The sequence below is a fragment of the Panthera onca genome, chromosome A2 (genome assembly GCF_046562875.1).
Source record: "Panthera onca isolate mPanOnc1 chromosome A2, mPanOnc1 haplotype 2, whole genome shotgun sequence".
Classification (NCBI taxonomy): domain Eukaryota; kingdom Metazoa; phylum Chordata; class Mammalia; order Carnivora; family Felidae; genus Panthera; species Panthera onca.
Window position 1 is genome coordinate 60174138 of NC_138340.1, and position 21973 is coordinate 60196110.

At 42.7% G+C, this 21973-nt stretch overlaps 1 protein-coding gene and 1 pseudogene across 11 annotated transcripts in view; one reads left to right on the forward strand and one right to left on the reverse strand.

Annotated features, from left to right (window-relative positions):
- SLC41A3 (solute carrier family 41 member 3) overlaps positions 1–21973 on the reverse strand; it is a 95172-nt gene that overhangs the window by 36464 nt on the left and 36735 nt on the right. For 8 of the 11 annotated variants that reach the window (XR_013554072.2, XM_078442648.2, XM_078442652.2 and 5 more), the window contains one exon: positions 18915–19022. The exons of 2 other annotated variants lie outside the window; for them this stretch is intronic. Coding sequence is in view for 8 of the 9 variants with exons in the window: in XM_078442648.2 (XP_078298774.2) it covers positions 18915–19022 (108 nt within the window). In the remaining variant the exon portion in view is untranslated. Of the gene's footprint in view, positions 1–18914; positions 19023–19927; positions 20084–21973 lie in introns of all 11 variants that reach the window. One more of the 11 variants, XM_078442654.2, reaches the window with a different exon arrangement.
- LOC132674879 (forkhead box protein O1 pseudogene) lies at positions 111–14845 on the forward strand (annotated as a pseudogene).

Consider the following 21973-nt stretch of genomic DNA (forward strand, 5'->3'; position numbering starts at 1 on the left):
CCACGTGAAGCCTTCCTGGAAAAGGCAATCTCTCAGGAGAGAAATCAGCAAATACCATTTCATTAACACCAGAACAAATTATTCTGCCCAACTTTCAAAACTGATGTGGGATGGGAAGGTAAGATACAAATCCCTTTGAGAATAAGATGGTGTCATGAACCATCTCTCCCATACTCGAGTATTCAAGCACACACAGAGGTAAGCGTCACCAACAATTTCAGAGCCACCTCTCAAACTCATCCATGGGCAGCAGGGGGAGGACCCCTGCTGAGAAGCTGGTTTGCATCCTCAGCTAGGTCTTCAGCCATGTTCTCCTCAGCACCTGCAATCCCTTTTCCCACTAACAGCAAGTCACATCTCAGCTGACCACTAACCTCCTCAATCTCACTTCTGCAAATCATCCCATTTAAGAAACGTTTAAGTCCTTCTTAGGATAAAAAAACATGATCAGAAATACAATTTTCTCCTTTAAAAAATGGTAGTCAGCTTCTAATTTCATAGCATTTTACTGCAAAATTCAAGATGTAGATAAGAAAAGGTTTCAAGCAAATATACTTTTCTAGCTCCTTTGTAATTAGTTCATTATGTTCCTGAACTCCAAAGAAAAAATAAAATTACTTTTCATTTTCAAATAAGGGGAGGCTTTTCTTTTCAGCATGATGGAAACCTCAGGTGTAGCACACGCCATGGAGCCAGGTGACTTTTACTTCACACAGGTAGATTAATATGCACCTTGGGAGTACCCATCGGGACAAGGGACTAAGGTGGAACAGAACGAAGCTACACAGCTTGCCACACACCAAACATGTAAGGCCAACAGGCTCATTTCCCTTCTCTGCTCCATGCTATGCTGGGTGCTTGGTGGACTCAACCAGTGCATTTACTGTGTCCTATCAATCCACCAACTCTAACCCTTTATTCATCAGATAAGGGGGAGCTACCGGCCCATGACCCCTGAGTATTAATTAGAAGGGCATTCCTTCCTCAATGGCTGAACTGGAAAGGGAGTGATGCCAAGAGGTGCAGCAGGAGGACTGGAGGGCTGGGGAGCTTGCAGAACTCATACAAACAAGGAAGGAGGAGGACCTGAGGGAAAGAAGCTGTGAGAAGGGGTGAGATGGTAAGGAAATAGGATTTCAGAGCATGTGGAATGGATGGACCATTTTCCAGTGGGGAACAGACCAAGGCAGCAAAAGGTAGGGAAGGAAGCAGGGCAGAACCAGACTAGCAGGATAACCCACAGGGAGGGGGCACTTGGGAGCAGGTCTCCATCAAGGTAGATGGATACTGCTTTACCCTGGAATGGTGGTCCCAGAAATGTCCGGGTAAGAGCTGGAGAGACAAAGCCAGTCCAAGCACAGGCTCGGTGGCTTTTTGCTAAGAATGTAAAGAGAAAATCAGTGGGAATTTGGGACATCTATTATGGAGACTGACCTAGATTCATCTCAGTGGGTGACGTTTGGGGAGGCCCTTCCCAAATGTTCATTTGGATCACACAGACTTGAACATTTTAAAATGTCTTTTAATGTCTTACAAGCATAAATTGCTATGTGAAATCCTATGGGGTCCTATCTCAGTTCTAGATTTTCTAAATCTTTCCTTATTGGCTACATCGTAACAGGTTGCTTTAACGGATTCAGACCATGAAGATGACATATCCTCTGGGCACCTCTCTGGGTCTGGATTGTACCTGGTAGGCTGACCCATATAGATGCATATACAAGCTCCCTTGCCCTGTTGCTTCTGGTTGGTTTTGGTCAGTGGGGAGTCATGGAAAGTCACTGGAGGGACAGCAAGAGTGAGGGTGGGGTATAAGCATCTCTGTGCCCTTCCCACTGCCCCAGTGGCTGTGCTCCTCCACACAGACCTGCAGCACCAGCCAGATGGCCCTTTCCTACAGCTCTCCCAGGTTCTGAGAATCATCCCTACCTCTACTCATCCTCTTGCCCCTTTCAGCTTAGACTGATCATCACTTCCTGTTATTGCCAGTCCTAGGGTGATTCACTGCCCTTTTGCAGTTTCCCATAATCCTGCCCACAATGTGGTCAACTCTTCATTAAACCCTGCTCAGCTCCCATCTGTATGTGCCACCTCTCTCCTGCCAGGATCCTGACTTATCCACTGAGTTTTATCTTCGTAAGGACACTTAGCTTATTCACAATAAAAAAAAACCCAATTTGTCATTATTTTGTATATTTTTTCCCAATAACAAATATACCAACTATTTTCCAGTAACAAAAAAAAAGACTTACTGGATTAAGATGGAGGACTGAATGTTTTACTATCCTTCCTAACCAAACTGAAGGATAGGGAAAGACAATCTTTTTATTTTGAATTAATTTTAGACTTCAAAGGAGTTCCAAAGTTAATATACTTTCCTATATACCCTTCACTCAGCTTCTCCTGATGTTAACACCTTATATAACCACAGGACAATTATCAACTGAGACATTAAGGCTAGTACAACTTTATTAACTAAACGACAGAACATATTCAGATGCCTCCAGTTTCTTCACTAGTGTCCTATTTCTGTCCCAGGGTGTCAATTCAGGCTGCCCATGTAGCTAGTCATCATGTCTCCTTGGTTTCTTTCAATATGTGGCAGTTCCTCACCTTTCACTGTCTTTCATGACCTTGACACTCTTGAAGAGTACTTGATTAGATATTTTGTACAATGTCTCTCAAATGGGTTTGTCTGGTGTTTCCTCATGATTACACTGAGATTATTCGGTTTTGAGGGAAATCAGGCTACAGAGGTATAGTGCTTTTCTCTTCACATGGTATCTGGAGAGCTGTCATACCAACATGGCTGATGAGATGTGGCCTTAACCTTGGTCCTTGGTTCAGGTGGTGTCTGCCAGGATTCTCCACTATAAACTTACTGTGTTTCCCTTCCGATACTCTGTTATTTACTAGTGAGTCATTAGGCCCATTCCATATTCAAGGCAAGGGAATCCAGCTTCACCTCCTAGAGAACAACGTATCAAAGATTTGAGGACATCTACAAACTACTATAGTGATTCACAAGTATTTGGGGAGATAGTTTGGGGCCAAGCAAAGATCCTATTTCTCCTTCAAGTGCCACCTACTAATTCATTAGTGGATTTTGCCTGTGACAATGATCAGTATGGTATTCTAATGGTGATTTTATACTTCCTTCATTCTTTGCACATAAAATTTTCTCTGAGATACAGTGGTCCCTTCTCCCCCTCTTAAATCATTTATTTACATGGTATGATTGGACTCATAGGTATTTATTTTATTCTTCAGGTCATAATACTATTATATTTATTTTGTCACTAACACTGCTCCCACTGTGGCCATTGGGAGCTCATTAAGGTTGTCTTTCTGACATGCACCCACATGCTGTTTAGTACTTCCTTACTTTCTGGCACTATCTGATACTCCAGGTACATCTTGTATTTTCTCTGCCCCAGTCCTAAGATGAGCCATTTTCCCAAGAATGTTGGCTTCTTTTATTGAAGAATGGTATCAGAAATCAAGACCTAGATGGCAGATGTGTTAGGTGCCACTGGGATGGTACTGCTTCTAGGTTCTGTTAGTGGGAGAGCTAGGAAATGTATGTATGGATCCTAACCCATGAATATACACATACCCATGTCTATTGTTGTACCTATCTGCATACATATTAAAACAAACGTGAGTCCATATTCATATTTCTGAGTCAAACCCAGGATCATAGGGTTCATTCTAGCATTGAGGAAATGATTTTTAAAATGGACACAAGTTGTGGAAAATAAAAAGAGGTATCTATAGTTTAACACAGCTTAAGAGGGCATCCCTAAATAATGTAAAGCAGGAGTTAGGTTGGAGGAAGGACCCATAACCAAAAGGTCTACTGCACAAAGCAGAGGTAGCCCTGAGGATGATGGGAGCAGAAGGGAGCCTGGGACAACTGAAAGGGCTTTGGCCCAGAGAGCAGAGCAGGAACATCCAGAAGAGTTGGCCTCTTCCCTTGTCTGCCAACAACGAGACACCTGGCCATTGGGCTCTAAGCAGAAGTAGTGTGTGTGTGTGTGTGTGTGTGTGTGTGTGTGTGTGTGTGTGTTGGGGTTAAAAAGGCAAAGCAGTGCCCAGAGTGGCCATGATAAGATGGACAAAGAGTCTCTAGACCCATAAGCCCAGTTACTAGCACATACTTCCAGGTAACCTATTTTGACTCACCACCCCCCCCCCCAACCCCAATCACTACAAGTATCCTCCTCTAAAGGACCGCATTCAGAGATTCACAGAGTAAGAGGAAAGCTAAAATAAAATGATGCTCAACCAACCAAAAATCACTGTTCATGAAAGGAAGGTCACAATCATGAAAGAGATTCATCAGAGTCAACAAATGGAAGCACAAAAATCTAAGGAAACAGTCAAAACAGGAAATTGAATAAGACTCTAGGGCAAGCAAATTAACAGATGTGGAAGAATGGTGCTTCCGTAAGTGAAAAAACAATTTTAAATTCTAGAAAGTACAAACTTGATCTCTGAATTTAAAAGAGAGGATTAAAAAAAAAGACAGAAACAAACAAAAGCTCTTCATTAGATGACCTCAATAACACAATGGTCAGAGAGGTGGAAAGTGATTTAGTGAAATAAAACATCAAGCAGAAGTATTCCCCCGGACCAGACACAAATACAAGAAATGTGAAAAGAAAGTTAAGGAACTCAGAAGGTAGATTCAGAAGTTGCATTGTGCACCCAATAGTAGTAGTAGGGGGTGCGGGGTGGGGTGACAGAAAGAATGAATACCAAAATATTATAAGTAACAGCAGTAACAAGGTTTCCATAGAACTGAAGACAGGCATAACCCTTTAGATAGAAAAATCTAAGATATATGTAAGGTAATGAGAAAAGGCCCTTGCCAGAGACACCATGATGAACATAGCTGATAAAGAGAAATATACCAAAAAGTCCAGATAGAAAGGTGAACACATAATCTAAAAGAAATTAGATTCTAAAACTAATGGGGCTTCCAGGGGGGCATGGCTGGCTCAGTCAGTAGAGCATGTAACTCTCGATATCAGAGTTGTGCGTTTGAGCCCCCCAGTGGGTATAGACATTACTTAAAAATAAAATTTTATTTTTAAAAGTTATGAGGCTTCCATCAGCCACACTGACCACAAGAAGACCCTGAAAATATGCCTCAGTACTGACGGAAAATAATTGTGAACCATGCATTCTCTATAGTTCCAGGTTGGCATTCAATTGTGAAGATAAAATAAAGTATTGTCACACTGCAAATGTCCAAAAAGTTCACTTCCAACAAATCCTATCTGATTACTAGAAGACACACTAAAGTAAAACAAAAAAACAAATTTAAAAGAAAAGTGAGGGAGAATGATATCAGCAAGATGGAAGGCTAGGAAGCTCCAGGCCTCATTCCCCCCATGCAAATACCAAGTAAAACAAGAGACTGACCAAAACAGCTTTGTGAGAGCTCTAGAAACCAGTCAAGGATTTGCAAAATCAAGTGACCCCTCACCAAGAAAAACCCACACTTAGAACAGTAGAAAATCCAACAGTGTCTTTGCTTATCCTTGCACCACTTCCTCCTTGGTACAGTGTAGTGCAGTGCATGGTGCCTTCCTCAGGATAGAAGGAAAACAGTGGACCAGTTTGCAACATCCTGGCCTTCCTGGAGGATACCTGAGGGTCTAGTTTCCATTTTGCCTGACTTGGAGATCAAAGGAAAAGGTGGCATAGTTTGGATATCAGTTTCCAGGCTGCCGAAACCCTGTATCCAGGGTGCTGGATACAGTACAGCTGCAGGGAATTGCAGGCCCATGCATGCCTGGGGCAAAGACTATAGACGGAAAAGTACAATAAAGCATGTAAGTCCCCAAGGAGAAGCAATGCTGAGTTTTTTAGGGTAATTAAAAGGTTTTTAAAGAAAATTTTCAATGTCTTTTTATTTACTTTTGAGAGGGAGAGAGAGAACAAGCTGGACAGGGACAGAAAGAGAGGGAGACACAGAATGCAAAGCCAGCTCCAGGCTCTGACCTGTCAGCACAGAGCCTGACACAGGGCTCAAACTCACTAACCATGAGATCATGACCTGAGCCAAAGTTGGATGCTTACCCGACTGAGCCACCCAAGTGCCCAAGGTAATTAAAACATTTAATAGCAGCCATGTGTGGTGAATTGGAATGGAAAAAAAAGTACATATACAGGCCCAGGGAAGACACATGCCCAGAAAAAGCCTGAAAAGACTTTAAGCCTTCACACCAGACTGACTAGTGAAGGTCCTCCCTTTCATGAGCAAGTCTGCAAAGACTGGGAGAGGTAGCTATTTTCTCAAATGCCAATTTTTCGACAAAAGATGAGAAGGCAGGGAGTGCCTGGGTAGCTCAGTTGGGTAGGCATCTGACTTCAGCTCAGGTCACGATCTCATGGTAGATGAGCTTGAGCCCTCTTTGGGTGAGCACAAACCCCACTTTGGGTGAGCCCCACTTTTCTCACTCTCTTATTTAATAAATACTTTAAAATAACTGTCTTACATATGTTCAAAGAACTAAAGGAGGACATGGATAGAGATCTAGGGAAATGATGATAACAAAATGAGAATATCTACAAAGAGAAACTTTTACAAAGGAACCAAGAAAAATATGCAGCTGGAAAATATAATCACTGAATTGAAAAATTCACTAGAGGGGTTCAATAGCAGACTCAAACAGGAAGAAGAATGAATCAGTGAATTTGAAGATAATGTCATTTGAAATTATCAAGTCTCAGAAACAACAAAAAAAAAAAATGAAGGGAAGTGAACAGAGAGCCTACAGGACTTATAGGGCACCATCAATCAGATCCATCCATCCATCCATCCATCCATCCACCCATCCATCCATCTCATGTGTTTCCCAGAAAGGGAAGAGAGACAAAAAGGGGCAGAGAGCTTTTTTGAATAAATAATGGCCAAATTTCCCCAAATTTGAGGAAATACATGCATATCCAAATGCAAAAAGGTCAACAAACCCAAGGAGGACAAACTCAAAGAGGCCCACACCAAGAAACATTATAACCCAACCACTGAAAGTCAGAGTCAAAGAGATAATCTTGAAAGCTACAAGAGAAAAGACTCCTTACAAATACAGGATCTTCAGTAAGGTATCAGATTTCTCAGGGGAAACCATGCAGGTCAGAAGGTAGTGGGATAATATATTTAAATATATTTTTTGCTGGAAGAAAAAATAAAATTCACCAAAAGTTCTATATACAGCAGAACTGTACTGCAAAAAACAAAACAAACAAAAAAACAACAACAAAGAGAGAGAGAGAGAGAGAGAAACAAGAGCATTCCTAAATGAATAAAAGCTGAGGGAGAGTTCAATACCACTAGACCTGCCCTAGAAGAAGTCCTTCAAGTTAAAGTGACAGGACTTTAGACATGCTAAAATGAGCCCTTCAAGTTAAAATGAAAGGACACTAGACAGGAACTCAAAGCTGTATGGAAATATAAAGTTATCCAGTACAGGTAAATATTTGGATAAATATAAAAACCTATATTATTTTAATTGTGCTTTGTAACTCCATTTTTTATTCTTTTATATAATTTAAAAAGCAAAAGCATAAAAACAATGAAACTATGCTAATGGATACTCTAATAAAAATAGATATTTTGTGACATCAGTAACATAAAATCAAGGGTAGAAGAGGGCAGAGGTATAAAGGAGTAGACTTTTTTATGTGATTGAGCTTAACTATTATCAGTTTAAAATACATTGTTGTAATTTTAGGATGCTATATGTCATCACTATGGTAATCACAAAGAAAATAACTATAGAATACAAACAAACAAAAAACAAAACGACAAGAGAATCAAAATGTATTGCTATAAAAAATCACCTAATCATACAGAAAGACATTAAAGAAAGAAAGAAGGCACAAAAATAAAGCTGTAAGACATACAGAAAACCAATTTTAAAAATGGCAATAATAAGTCCTTACCTATCTGTAATTACTTCATTATAAATAGGTTAAACTCCCCAATCAGAAGACATAGACTGGCAGAATTAAGAAAAAAAATGGGTCCAAATACATGCTTTCTACAAAACACTCCCTTCAGATTTGGGAGATGCCTAGGTTGAAAATGAAAGGATGGAAATATCTCATGCAAAGAGCAACCCAGAGTGCAGGAGTTGCTATATTATTAGCAGACAAAATAGACTTTCCATTTAAAACTGTTGTAAGAAACAAACAAGGATATTATTTGATGGTAAAGGGGTCAAATCATCAAGAAGATATAACAATTATAAATGCACCAAATATCAGAGTTCTTAAACAAATGCAAACACTGACAGACATGAAAGGAGAAATGGACAGCTCTACTATGATAGTTGAAGACTTTCAATAATGGACAGAAGAACCAGGCAGAAGACAAATAAGGAAACAGAGTATATGACTAACAATATGGAATGACTGGACCAAACAGGCATAGATAGAACACTCCACCCAAAAATAGAACGCAAATTTTTCTTAAGTAGCCTTGAAACATTCTCCTAGATGAACCATATGTTACCCCACAAAACAGGTTTCAATACATTTTTAAACACTGAAATCATATAAAATGTCTTTTCCAGTCACATTAGAATGAAACTAGAAATCAATAGCAGGACAACTGGAAAATCAGCAAATACATGAAGATCAAAAAAAAATTACTCTTCACAACCAATGGATCAAATAAGAAATCACAACAGAAATAGGAAATATATTCAGATAATTAAAATGCAAACACAACATACCAAAACTTAAGAGATACAGTTAACACAGTACTAAGCTGGATATTTCTAGCTGTAAACAGTCTTAAATAAAAAAAAATAATAATCTCAGTCAACCACAAAAATGACAACTTAATAAATGTGAAAGAGAAGGGGCGCCTGGGTGGCTCAGGTGGCTAAGCAGCCGACTTCAGCTCACATCATGATCTCATGGTTTGTGAGTTCGAGCCTCACATCGGGCTTTGTGCTGATAGCTTGGAGCCTGGAGCCTGCTTCAGATTCTGTGTCTCCCTCTCTCTCTGTTCCTCCCCTGATCTCACTCTATCTCTCTTTCAAAAATAAATAAAGATTAAAAAAAATTTTTTAATGTGAAAGAGAAGAACAAACTAACCGCAAAGCTACTAGGAGCGAGGAAATAATAGTGACTAGATCACAGATACAGAATGGAAAAACAAATGAGAAGATTAATGAAACCATGAGTTGGTTCTTTGAAAAGATCAATAAAATTCACAAAACTGTAACTGCATTGATTAGAAAAAAGAGAGGACTCAAAACTAGAAATGAAAGAGGTACATTACTACTGCTTCCATCAAAATCAAATGGTATTTTTTTAATTCCAAAACCAGAAAAACACCTCACTAAAAAGGAGAAGTATAGACCATATCCCTCATGAACATGGATGCAAAAATTCTCAACAAGATACTAGCCAACTGAATCCAAAAATACATTAAAACAATTATTCACCACAACCAAGTGGGATTTATACCGGGGATGCAGGGCTGGTTCAATATCTGCAACTCAATCAATGTGATACATCAAATTAATAAAAGAAAGGAAAAGAACCACATGATCCTCTCAATAGATACAGAGAAAGCATTTGGCAAAATACATCATTCTTTCTTGATGAAAACCCTCAAGAAAGAAGGGACAGAGGGATCATACCTCAAGATCATAAAAAAAGCCATATACAAAAAAACCCACTGCTAATATCATCCTAGATGAAGAAAAACTGAGACTGTTCCCCCTAGAGTCAGGAACACCTCAGGGATGTCCACTCCTGCCACTGTTATTCAACATAGTATTAGATGTATTAGCTTCAGCAATCAGACAACACAAAGGAATAACAGACACCAAATCAGCAAGGAGGATGCAAACTTTCAATCTTCACAGATGACATGATACTCTATATGGAAGACACAAAAGATTCCACCAAAAAACTGCTAGAACTGATCCATGAATTCAGCAAAGTTGCAGGATATAAAATCAAACCACAGAAATCAGTTGCATTCCTATATGCCAATAATGAAACAGAAAGAGGAATCAAGGAATTGATTCCATTTACACTTGTACCAAAAACTATAAAATACCAAGGTATAAACCTAACCAAAGAAGTGAAAAACCTATACACTGTAAACTTTAGAAAGGTTATGGAAGAAATTGAAGAAAATACAAAAAAAAAAAAAAAAAAAAAAAAAAAAGAAAGAAAAATATTCCACGCTCATAGTTTGGAAGAACAAGTATTGTTAAAATGTCAATACCAGGGCACCTGGGTGGCTCAGTCGGTTGAATGTCTGACTTTGGCTCAGGTCATGATCTCACAGTCTGTGGGCTTGAGCCCCGCGTCGGGCTCTGTGCTGACAGCTCAGAGCCTGGAGCCTGCTTCCGATCCTGTGTCTCCCTCTCTCTCTGCCCCTCCCCCACTTTCACTTTGTCTCACTCTGTCTCTCAAAAATAAATAAATGTAAAAAAAAATGTCAATACCACACAAAGCAATCTACATATTCAATCCAATGCCTATCAAAATAACACCAGCATTCTTCACAGAGCTAGAACAAAAATTCCTAAAGTTTGTATGAAGCCAGAAATGACTCCAAATAGCCAAAGCAATCTTGCAAAAGAAAACCAAAGCTGGAAGCATCAAAATCCCCGGCTTCAAGTGTATTACAAAGCTATACTTATCAAGAAAGTATGGTACTGGCACAAGAACAGACACTCAGATCAATGGAATAGAATAGAGAACCCAGAAATGGACCCACAAACATATGGCCAACTAATCTTTGACAAAGCAGGAAGGAATATCCAATGGAATAAAGACAATCTTTTCAGCAAGTACTGCTCAGAAAAATGGACAGCGACATGCAGAAGAATGAACCTGGACCACTTTCTTACACCGTATACAAAAATAAACTCAAAATGGATGAAAGACCTCAATGTAAGACAGGAAGCCATCAAAATCCTCGAGGAGAAAGCAGGCAAAAACCTCTTTCATCTTGCCCACAGCAACTTCTTACTCAACACGTCTCCAGAGGCAAGGGAAACAAAAGCAAAAATGAACTACTGGGACCCCATCAAAATAAAAAGCTTCTGCACAGTGAAGGAAACAATCAGCAAAACTAAAAGGCAACTGACAGAATGGGAGAAGATATTTGCAAATGACATATCAGATAAAGGGTTAGTATCCAAAATCTACAAAGAACTTATCAAACTCAACACCCAAAAAACAAATAATCCAGTGAAGAAATGGGCAAAAGACATGAATAGACACTTCTCCAAGGAAGACATCCAGATGGCCAACTAACACATGAAAAAATGCTCCACATCACTCATCATCAGGGAAATACAAATCAAAACCACAATGAGATACCACCTGACACCTGTCAGAATAGCTAACATTAACAACTCAGGCAACAACAGGTGTTGGCAAGCATGCGGAGAAAGAGGATCTCTTTTGCATTGTTGGTGGCAATGCAACCTGGTGCAGCCACTCTGGAAAACAGTATGGAGGTTCCTCAAAAAACTAAAAATAGAACTATCCTACGACCCAGCAATTGCACTACTAGGCATTTATCCAAGGGATATAGGTGTGCTGTTTCGAAGGGACACATGCACCCCCATGTTTATAGCAGCACTATCACCAAAAACTAAAGTACGGAAAGAGCCCAAAACGTTCATCGATGGATGAATGGATAAAGAAGATGTGGTATATATATACAATGGAGTATTACTCAGAAACCAGAAAGAATGAAATCTTGTCATTTGCAACTACGTGGATGGAACTGGAGGGTATTATGCTAAGTGAAATTAGAGAAAGACAAAAATCATATGACTTCACTCATATGAGGACTTCAAGTGACAAAACAGATGAACATAAGGGAAGGGAAACAAAAATAATAAAAAACAGGGAGGGGGACAAAACAGAAGAGACTCATAAATATGGAGAACAAACTGAGGGTTGATCGAGGGGTTGTGGGAGGGGGGATGGGCTAAATGGGTAAGGGGTATTAAGGAATCTACTCCTGAAATCATTGTTTCACTATATGCTAACTAATTTGGATGTAAATTTTAAAAAATAAAAAATAAAGTTAAAAAAATTTTACCATATATTTCCAATCAGGACCTGTTCTCAAAGAACTCTGCTCAATATTATGCCATTCTCTCTTAATTAGTATAATAGTACTCTTGATTAATGGTTGTTTAATAAACAATTTATGTCTTTCAAAGGAAATTAGATTTTTGGTTAAATAATTTATATGATTTCCTTAAAAAAAACAATGTGACTATACTTAATGTGAATATACTTAATAATATACTGAACTAGACACTCAGAAATGGTTAATTTGTAAGTCTTCTTTTATGTGCATTTATCACAATTAAAAATTATTTAAAAAGGACCATGTTGGGGCACCTGAGTGCCTCAGTCACTTAAATTTTCAACTTCAGCTCAGGTCATAATCTCACAGCTCCTGAGTTCGAGCCCCGCATGGGGCTCTGTGCTGACCTGGAGCCTGCTTTGGATTCTGTGTCTCCCTCCCTTCCTGCCCCTCCCCCACTCAGGCTCTGTCTCTCTTTCCTTCAAGAATAAATAAACATTAAAAAAATGTAAACATAGAGTTGCTGCAGCGGCCACCGCCATATTCAACAGACAGCAGTGCTGCGGTCTAGCCCCCAGCAGAGCGAGCGTCCGTCAGTCTGTCTTCAGTCCACAGACCCTGTCCTGACCTGGGGACTCTTGCCTGCCGTCCAGCCTGAGCAGCGAACCTGAAAGAGCCTAGAGCTTGATGGATCCGCGAAGTCAGAAGTCAACTTTGGGGCTCGTGCTTCCACTCCGTTGCACCTTCCTCCTGTATTTGTGGGCTCAAGGCACCAATGTCGCCCCTCCAAATCTCGGACCAGCTCTTAGTGCCCCCTCCTGGTTGGCTCTCCCGCGGCTGGGGGAGGAAGGGCTCACCGTGGCTGAAGCACCCCGCCCCGGGTTCTGGAGATCCACCAGGACTTGGAGCCGATGGCCCTGCCACGCTTGTGTACCTGGCCGCCGCCTAGGCCGGCATTAGGCCAGCCCAGCTCTGCCACTCCAGCCCTGCCTGCCCTCAGGGGCTGCTGTCAACACAAGCTTCCTGAGCAACCTGAGCCTGTTGGACGAGAGCAGGAACTTCCAGCTCAGGCCTGGGTCCAGCTGGGGCCACCACCAGGGTTTGGTGCAGGGACTTGCAGGGCCCAGAGGCTGGCTGCTTGCACAAGTCCGCTGTCTTGGCACCTGCCCATGCCTCCAGCCGCCACCGGGCCCCTCGCAGGGTCGCCACAAGAGGAGCTCATCCCTCAGGAATGCATCAGGCAACCTGTCCTATGCCCACCTCATCACCAAGTCCATCAAGAGCTCAGGGTGGAAGCAGCTCATGCTGTCGCAGATCTAAGAGGAGATGGTCAAGTATGTGCCATACTTCAAGGGTAAGAGTGACAGCAACAGCTCGGCGGGCTGGAAGAATTCAATTTGCTTTAATCTGGCCCTACACACCAAGTCCATTCGTGTGCAGAATTAAGGAACCGGAAAAAGTTCTTGGTGGATGCTCAATCCAGAGGGAGGTAGGAGTGGAAAATCCCCCTAGAGAAGAGCTGCGTCTCTGGACAACAGTAAATTTGCTAAGAGCCAGGGCTGAGCTGTTAAGAGAAAAAGTGTCTCTACAGTCTGGTCAGGAGAGTGCCTGGGACAGCCCTGGCTCTCACAGCAGTGATGGCTTTGATAACTGGCATGCATTTCACCCTCCAACTAGCTCAAATGCTAGTACTATTAGTGGGAGACTTTATCCCATTATGACAGAACAGGATGATCTTAGAGATGGGGATGTGCATTCTATGGTGTACCCACTATCTGCTGCAAAGATGGCTTCTGCTCTACCCAGTCTGTCTGAGATAAGTAATCCTGAAAATATGGAAAACCTTTTGGATAATCTCAACCTTGTCTCATCACCAATGCCATTAACTGTTTCAACTCAGTCTTCACCTGGGACCATGATGCAGCAGACACCATGCTACTCATATGTACTACCAAACACCAGTCTGAATTCACCCAGCCCCAACTCCCAAAAATATACACACGGCCAGTCCAGCAGGAGTCCTTTTCCCCACATGCCTATGTAAACACTTCAGGACAACAAATTGAGCTATGGAGGTATGAATCATTGTAACTGTGCACCGGGACTCTTGAAGGAGTTGCTTACTTACTCTCCTCCCCATCAGGACATTATGACAGTAGTTGATCCTGGGATCACCCAACCCAACAGCCAGGTCCTTGGTCAGAATATGTTAATGGGCCCTAATTTGGTCATGTCAACCTATGGTAGTCAGGCATCTCATAACAAAATGATGAACCCCAGCTCCCACACCCACCCTGGACATACCCAGCCAACATCTGCAGTTAATGGGGGTGCCTTGCCCCATGCGGTCAGCACCATGCTCCACACCTCAGGAATGAACCGCCGCCAGTGAAGACAGCTTTACAAGTGCTGCTATCGCACACCACGCAGATGAAAGCCCTGGGGGCCTACTCCTCAGTGAGCAGCTGCAATGACCATGGCAGGATGGGCCTTCTCAACCAGGGTAGGCTCCCAAGTGACTTGGATGGCATGTTGATTCACATGGAGTCCATCATTTGGAACAACCTCATGGACGGTGATATGTTAGATTTTGACGCTGACAATGTGTTGCCCAACCAAAGCTTCCCACACAGCGTTAAGACGATGACACATAGCTGGGTATCAGGCTAACAGTGAGTTAGTGAACAGGCTACAGTTTAAAGGACTTCAGATTGTCTGACAACAGGAATGGAGAGAAGCAGTCCAAAGATGTCCTTCACCCCTCATTTTCCTTTTCTTGATTAAAAAAAAAAAGGGGGGGGGGGAAGCAATTTTTTTTTTTCCTTTTGTCAGACTTGGCAGCGAAGACACTTTTCCTGTACAGGATGTTTGCCTGATGTTTGCAGGTTATGTGCCACTGTAGGTAAGGACTGTGTCATTGGAAATTTCATTACAATGAAGTGCCAAACTCATTACACCATATAACTGCAGAAAAGACATGCAGATACTGGTGTGCTTTCAAGTTTTCTACATAAGCAGTAGCTACAGAACTATGTGTGTTTTGTTGTTGTTGTTGTCATTGTTGCTTGAAATATCCATTAGGTCAAAGGAAAGTTTTGTAATACTGTGATGGTCTCATGTCTTTGATAAGTTAAACTTTTGTTTGTACCACCTGTGTTCTGCTGACCAGATGAACCACAGAGAACCAAGCTCTCCATCCTGTGCCTCCATGGAACAGCTTTGGGCCTGTTCACAAGGCCACCCAATTTACATGAGAACCAATAGCCCATTATCATTCTGCTGAATTAATGGATTTGTCAAACACATTTGGGAAAAACATAGATTAAAGGCCAGCCTTAGGGGCGCCTGGGTGGCGCAGTCGGTTAAGCGTCCGACTTCAGCCAGGTCACGATCTCGCGGTCTGTGAGTTCGAGCCCCGCGTCAGGCTCTGGGCTGATGGCTCGGAGCCTGGAGCCTGTTTCCGATTCTGTGTCTCCCTCTCTCTCTGCCCCTCCCCCGTTCATGCTCTGTCTCTCTCTGTCCCAAAAATAAATAAAAAACGTTGAAAAAAAATTAAAAAAAAAAAAAAAAAAAAAAAGGCCAGCCTTATACAGGTCTTTTCTAATTTTTTGGTTTGTTATTTGCAAATTTGTACAAACATTTAAATGATTCTAATTTCCAGATAAATGACTTTTGACATCATTGGGACTTGAGATCATTTTTGAAATAGATATTGAACGGTAACGTTTTCTTAAAACTACAGTCTACTTTGTTACATAGGCTGATTGTAAATTTGTGGAATCCCAGATATTTGAGGCAACATCCATAATTTTCATTTTGTATATCTAACTGGATTAGTACCAATTTTATATGTGTTTAACTGGCTTGTACACTTTGGGATGTTACCTGGTACTGTTTCTGACTAATCTTAAAATCCTTGTAATTAGTACTTGCATACTCAACATTTCTGGCTCTATTCTGGCAGGAGAGTGATGGTTAGTTATGGACATTTTGTGTTTAATCTTTAGGAGAACTTAGTAAGCTTTTATGTATGTATTTTAAAGAAATTCCATCTGCTCCTATTATCCTGTGAACTAAGTGCACCGCAAAGCATTAAGTCTTCTGATAGATGCTTCTATGCTATGTTGTTTCAGTGACTCCTGAGGGGCCTTCTGATGTTTATAGATCAGAAAGGGAGACCTGAGGCTAAAACCATGCTCCTCTCTCAAACTGGGAGTTTTGAGCAACTTAACCTTTTGGAATTGAGCTTCAGGAAATGTTTTCCCTCATATTTCTGTGCTCTTATTTTGGTCTAGGTGGAGGCTGGCTTGGTAGCTCTGCCTTGCAGGATTACGTTCAGACTCACGGTAGCTCTGCCTTGCAGGATTACGTTCAGACTCACACTTCATTCCTCTCTGCCTTCTGTCCTGCAGATTACTTAGCACACTGGAAATTTAGGTGGAAGGAGGAAAATTTTAAATAGGACTTTAGTGATTTGCAGAATGCTTTGTGTCCCTGAGTGCAGATGGCTACCAAAGTGATTAGAGCTTGTTTACAAACTGGGGCAATGAATTGGAAAGCCAACAAACCAGCTGTAAGTTGTATGTTTGAATTTACTGTAAATGCTCTTATTGTAAGTTAAGAATTGGAGAATTTCCTTAGCCTTTAGCAACCTCAACTATAATTCTTCATCATTATGTTTTAATATTATGCAGTTACCTATAACTGACAGACCAGGTTAATTGGCTTTGCATCCATCACTATTTTCAACTCTTGTGGAATGCCCTAAGTCAGTACAGTAAAAGAAGCAGGTGCACAAAAATGTTCCTCTTGCCTTCTTGAGAAGGCTCTGATTCCTTTCTGTGTATTTAGCCCAGATCACACTTGCTTTGTCTTGCATGTGAATTGCAGATCTGTTGGCTTGGTCTTTCCTATATGTTTAACAAGAACACAAGGGTTCCTGAAAGATTTCCTATAGAAGGCCAGCTCTATTGTAAGCTTCCCACTGTGAATTCTATTGTCTTCAAAATTCATTAAACAGCCACCTGTCCAACCATCTTCGCTGCTAGCCACTCCAAAATATGTCTGGTTTTGGAAACCCTAGTTCCTCTAAGCAGTGCCTTCTGCATATGTAATAGCACTTGTTGGTGCCAGAGTGCTTGGGTTCTCATCTCTGTTACTGTGTCCCGCTTCTTTCTTCCTCCTGTGCCATCACACAGTGAGCCTCAGAGCCCCTGTTTGTTCACTAAAGAGGCAACTCCAGCTGAAATCACTCTTAAAATCTTATTACAACCTAGAGTAACTTTTCAAAAGATGTTTCTTTTTCCTGAGTCTGTGTATCTTTTTTTTTTTCCTGCAAATTTTTCTTTGTGTTGAAATTCTAACATGAACCTTGGGTATCTCTCTGGGGTACAGTGAAGTCCAGTGAAAGCCATCTTGTCTGTTTTGAAAACAAATATTATGTAACCTCTGGTAATTCTTTTTCTGTATTAATATGGACGTTCTTGAGTAATTAGGGTATTCATTATTGTACATGATTGCTTTGTGAAATGTGCAAATGAGATCATCCATGCAGCCTTGTTTATTTCCTCTGGTTTCTAGTGTTATTAAAAGCACATTCTATTGTAAATAAATAAATAAATAAAATTAAAAAATAAAATCAATGGTTTGAAAGATACCTCTTTTCCAACTGTATTTTGTAAATGATTATTTCTAGTTTGTACACAGAAATACACTTCTGTACTTCCTACCTTCTGGAGGCCAGGAGTCTGAAATGCATCTTATGGGGCAAAAATCAAGGTGTCCACATGGCCTTACTCCCTCAGAAAGCTCGAGGGAGGGATCTGTTTCTTCATCTTCTCCAGCAGGTAAAGCCACATTTCCTGGCTATTCCTCCAACTTCAAACCCAGTGGCATAGCACCTTCTCTGACTTGACTTCCCTCACATGGCCTTTGCTTCTGAAACGTCCCTGTGCCCCCCTTCCTAGAGAGCCTTGTGATGACACTGGGCCCATGTGGATAATCCAGGATCATCTCCCGTGTCAAGGTCCTTCACTTCATCCCACCAGCAAAGACCCTGTCCACATAAGAAACTATGCACAGGTCCCACGGATTAGGATGTGGCTCTTTGGGGGCCACTGTCCGGCTAGCCACCCCTCACCCACTCTCCAGGCAGGCCCCACCTCTTTCCCTCACTATTCCAATTACATCACTCTTCTTTCAGTTTCCTGACTACAACATACCTACTCTTGCCATCAGCCTTGTTCACATCCTGAACGTGAAATGGGTTTCACAGAAGGGGAAAGAGCATTCTGCATAATAGAAGGAAAAGAACTGCAATTCCCAGGATAGCTAGGAGGGGTAGAATGAGTGACAGCCCGAGGGACAGAGTGAGTTAGGGAGTCCTGAGAAGACCCCTCTGCTGACGGGGCATTTCAGAGCCATCATAGAAAAGAAAATCCTCTAACAGAGATGGATGATGTGGTGACGAAAATCCTGTTTCATCTCTAAAACCCTTCAGTAAGGCTGCATTGCTCATTATAGCTTCTGTGTGAATGTGTGGAGCCAGGCTCTGGGACACAGCAGGTTATAGGAGAAACCAAGGGCACACGGGGCTGAGCCTGGTCCTCACCAGAAGTCCAGTTGCGCTGTGGAACAACAGATAGCAGGCTATGAGGAGCGACCAGGTGGAGCATCATGACAGAACAAAACCTCTTGACACCTGTCTTTTCGGAGAGGCAAACCCACCTGTCTAACAAGGCTATGAGGAGAAACTGGGAGGTGCCCATGTGTCCGTCCCTGGGAGGCAGGTGGCCCAGATGCTCAACTATCTACTTACAGCAGTGGAGAGTCGTGATGCCAGCGTCATTTCCAGGTTCCCCTTCAGGCCCACCAGGGGTGGCACCAACGTCAATAGGTCTTTAACCTCCATAAACACAGGCCAGTGCTGGTGGGGAAAGAGTAAGATCAATCCAAACACACATATTGGCACATCTTCGAAATTTCTTGAGAGAAGTTGTGGCAACTTCAGCAGCTAGGAAAACTGGAGGCCAGACTGTGTCCGAGCCTGAATGGCGGGATCCAGCCTGCAAACACGACATACCCAGGGTGGCCCATGTGTCTGTAGCAACAGGAACAAGTCACCAGTTTCAAAGCTGGGAGATTTCTCATGAATGGGAGAGCTGGTGAGAACATCTGGGACAAAGGAGTGACACAGATTTCCCGGTGACCCAGAGTATCATGTGGGGACACTGGATTTGTCAAAACAGACAGAATGTAGCTCTATCCAGGTCTCTATCAAAGGTAAAAGATTAAAAAAAGTATGAAAGGGGGGCACCTGGGTCTTTCAGTTAGCTGAGCGTCTGACTTCGGCTCAGGTCATGATCTCACAGTTTGTGAGTTTGAGCCCCACGTCGGGCTCTGTGCTGACAGCTCAGAGCCTGGACCCTGCTTTGGATTCTGTGTCTCCCTCTCTCTCTGCCCCTGCCCCACTTGTGTTCTCTCTCTCTCTCAAAAATAACTTCTTTGTGAGGTGAAAATTATTCCCACCAATTTATATGCAATTAGATTGCTTATCCCCAACCTACCCCCATCAATTTTCAATACCTCATCTGATTCTACTGACTTAATTTACCTCTCAGTCCCCTATAGATTTCTGTGATCCCTACGCTAAGAGCTCCTCCGGGTTTTAGAATTCTAGACCTAAAACAACACTCCTACTGTGTCAGCTAGGAGATAGGAGCCCTGGGGTCTGGGCCCTGTTGCCTGAGACTGAAGATATGGTGGGGGGGGGAGGAGAATGGGGGTAGAGCCCAGAAGAGTCCTCTAAAGCAGCCCAACAAAACATCTTACAGGGTCTGGAGTGAAAGAGTCAGGCGTCCTTCATGTCCTCAGAGAGAGGAAGAGCACTCATGGCTGCCGGTTCCCTCTTTCTTTTTACCTCATTGGCAAAGCTGGGAAATTCAGAATCCAATCCCAGCTCTGATGGAGCTATGAGTCTACCCTTCTCTGAAAGTTCAGAAGAAAACCATGTCACCAGGCAAGAAGGTGCTCCCACTGTCTGTCAGCGGCCTCCAGTGGCTCCCAGGCTTCCAGAAGCATTTGGCCCCTGTGCAGCTATCTCACCAGTGTGCCACAGCATGCATGGAACGGAAGTCCCTAGCCCAGTTCCTGGCACAGGCACCCCTCCCTGGGCTCCAGCCTCCCCTGAGGCCGGCATCCTCTACCCCAAGCCTCCTCTGGCCTCCCACCTCAGCCTGCTCCCAAGCACCTTCATTTTCGCTGACACACAAGACCAAGTCCCCACCAACTCAAGTGTAAAAATAAATCCCCTCTCTCTGCATCCCATCACAGAAGCTTGCCCTTGTCTTCCTCAGCACCACTGAACTTAGTGAGTCTTGTTCTCACCCTCTCAGATGCTATGCTAGCTGCTGTCCCTCCCCACCCCATAGCAATGCCCTTTCCTTGGGCTCTTCTAACCTCCATTCCTCACTCCTTGGCTCTCTGAGCTATGGACCTCCCCTACCCCCAGTCCCAGCTGGTGTTAAGCTCCAATTATGTGACAGGCACACCTCTCACTCCATGTCACACCTGTGAACTCACAACCACATTCCCCCAGTCCGAAACTGACCTCTGCTTATTCCATGTTGACCTCCATTGAGGGCTCCTCTTCCTGCTCCTGACCTCTTTTTCTTAGTATTATTTAATTTAAAGAATTTTATTTCCTTTCTCCAGATAGGCAGGCTGCAAAGCTAGAAATTTTACCAAGGTCTAACAATAATTCTTGATTCTTCCAAATGGACACAGGCTTTTCAACTCTGGACCGTCCTTGGGTTACGTAATAGCTTTATGGAACTGATGCTCAAGAAAACAGTCCATCGTTTTCAAGAGGCCTGTCCTCTAACTCCACAGTTGAGAAACTCCCTGTTACAGAACAGACAGCGCCAAGCCAAGGGTAAGGTTAGGCTGGCATCAAACCACTTACTGCTCTGTGGCACTCATGGTTCCTGACCCATCCATTCCAAGTCTGCTTTCTGCCAACAGTGGCTCCCAGAGGTCAGGAGACCAAAGGCTGTAGATCTCCTAACCTATTAATCCTGAGTCCTTCATGCTTCATCTTCATTCTCCTTCCCTGCCATTTCCTCTCCCTCCCAAGGCTTGAGTCACCTTCTACTGCACACCCTACATGACCTCACCCACAGCCATCTCCATCCTCCCTACATTAACAAGCGGCCCTAAGGGGGTGAAGGGCAGGAGGAGAGCCTTTGCATCAGTCATGTGGGTGTGGACTGGGACACAATGATGGCCACAGAGACTTGAGAAGTCACATCTAGACACATCAGGCACCATATAACCACCAGGGGTCTATTATGGGACAAAGTCAACTAACAGGGAAGACTAAAGCAGAAAAGCAGTAGGACCCTGGATCCTCGCTGACACTGTTAATCCAGGGAACTAACAAGTACTAGAGCAGTCTGATCTGTAGCCTTCTTTATAGGAATCCTAAATGACTCTAGTCACTTGGAGTTAGGGTTTTCTGACTAAGACATTGTGCTCTGTGCTGGTGATGCTCGACATCTCTGGCTCAGATCTGTCTTCTGAGCACCACACCTGCCTACCCAACTGCTGACTGAATCCTGACATCCCATGGGCCCTTCAAAATCAGGATTCCAGACTTGACCTTCCTTGCCCAGACCCTTTGCCCTGCCCACTGTGGCTCCAGGCATTCTTGCTCTTCCAGCAGGGACTTAAGTAACCCCTTGTGTTCCCTGACAGCCTGGCATCCAAGTCATGGTAACTGTCTTAATTTCCACCACCACTGCCCTCTCTGGCAATGCTTCAAATAAATCTTATGAGGGGAGATCAAAATCAGTCAGAGTTAGTAATGGTTCTTGCACT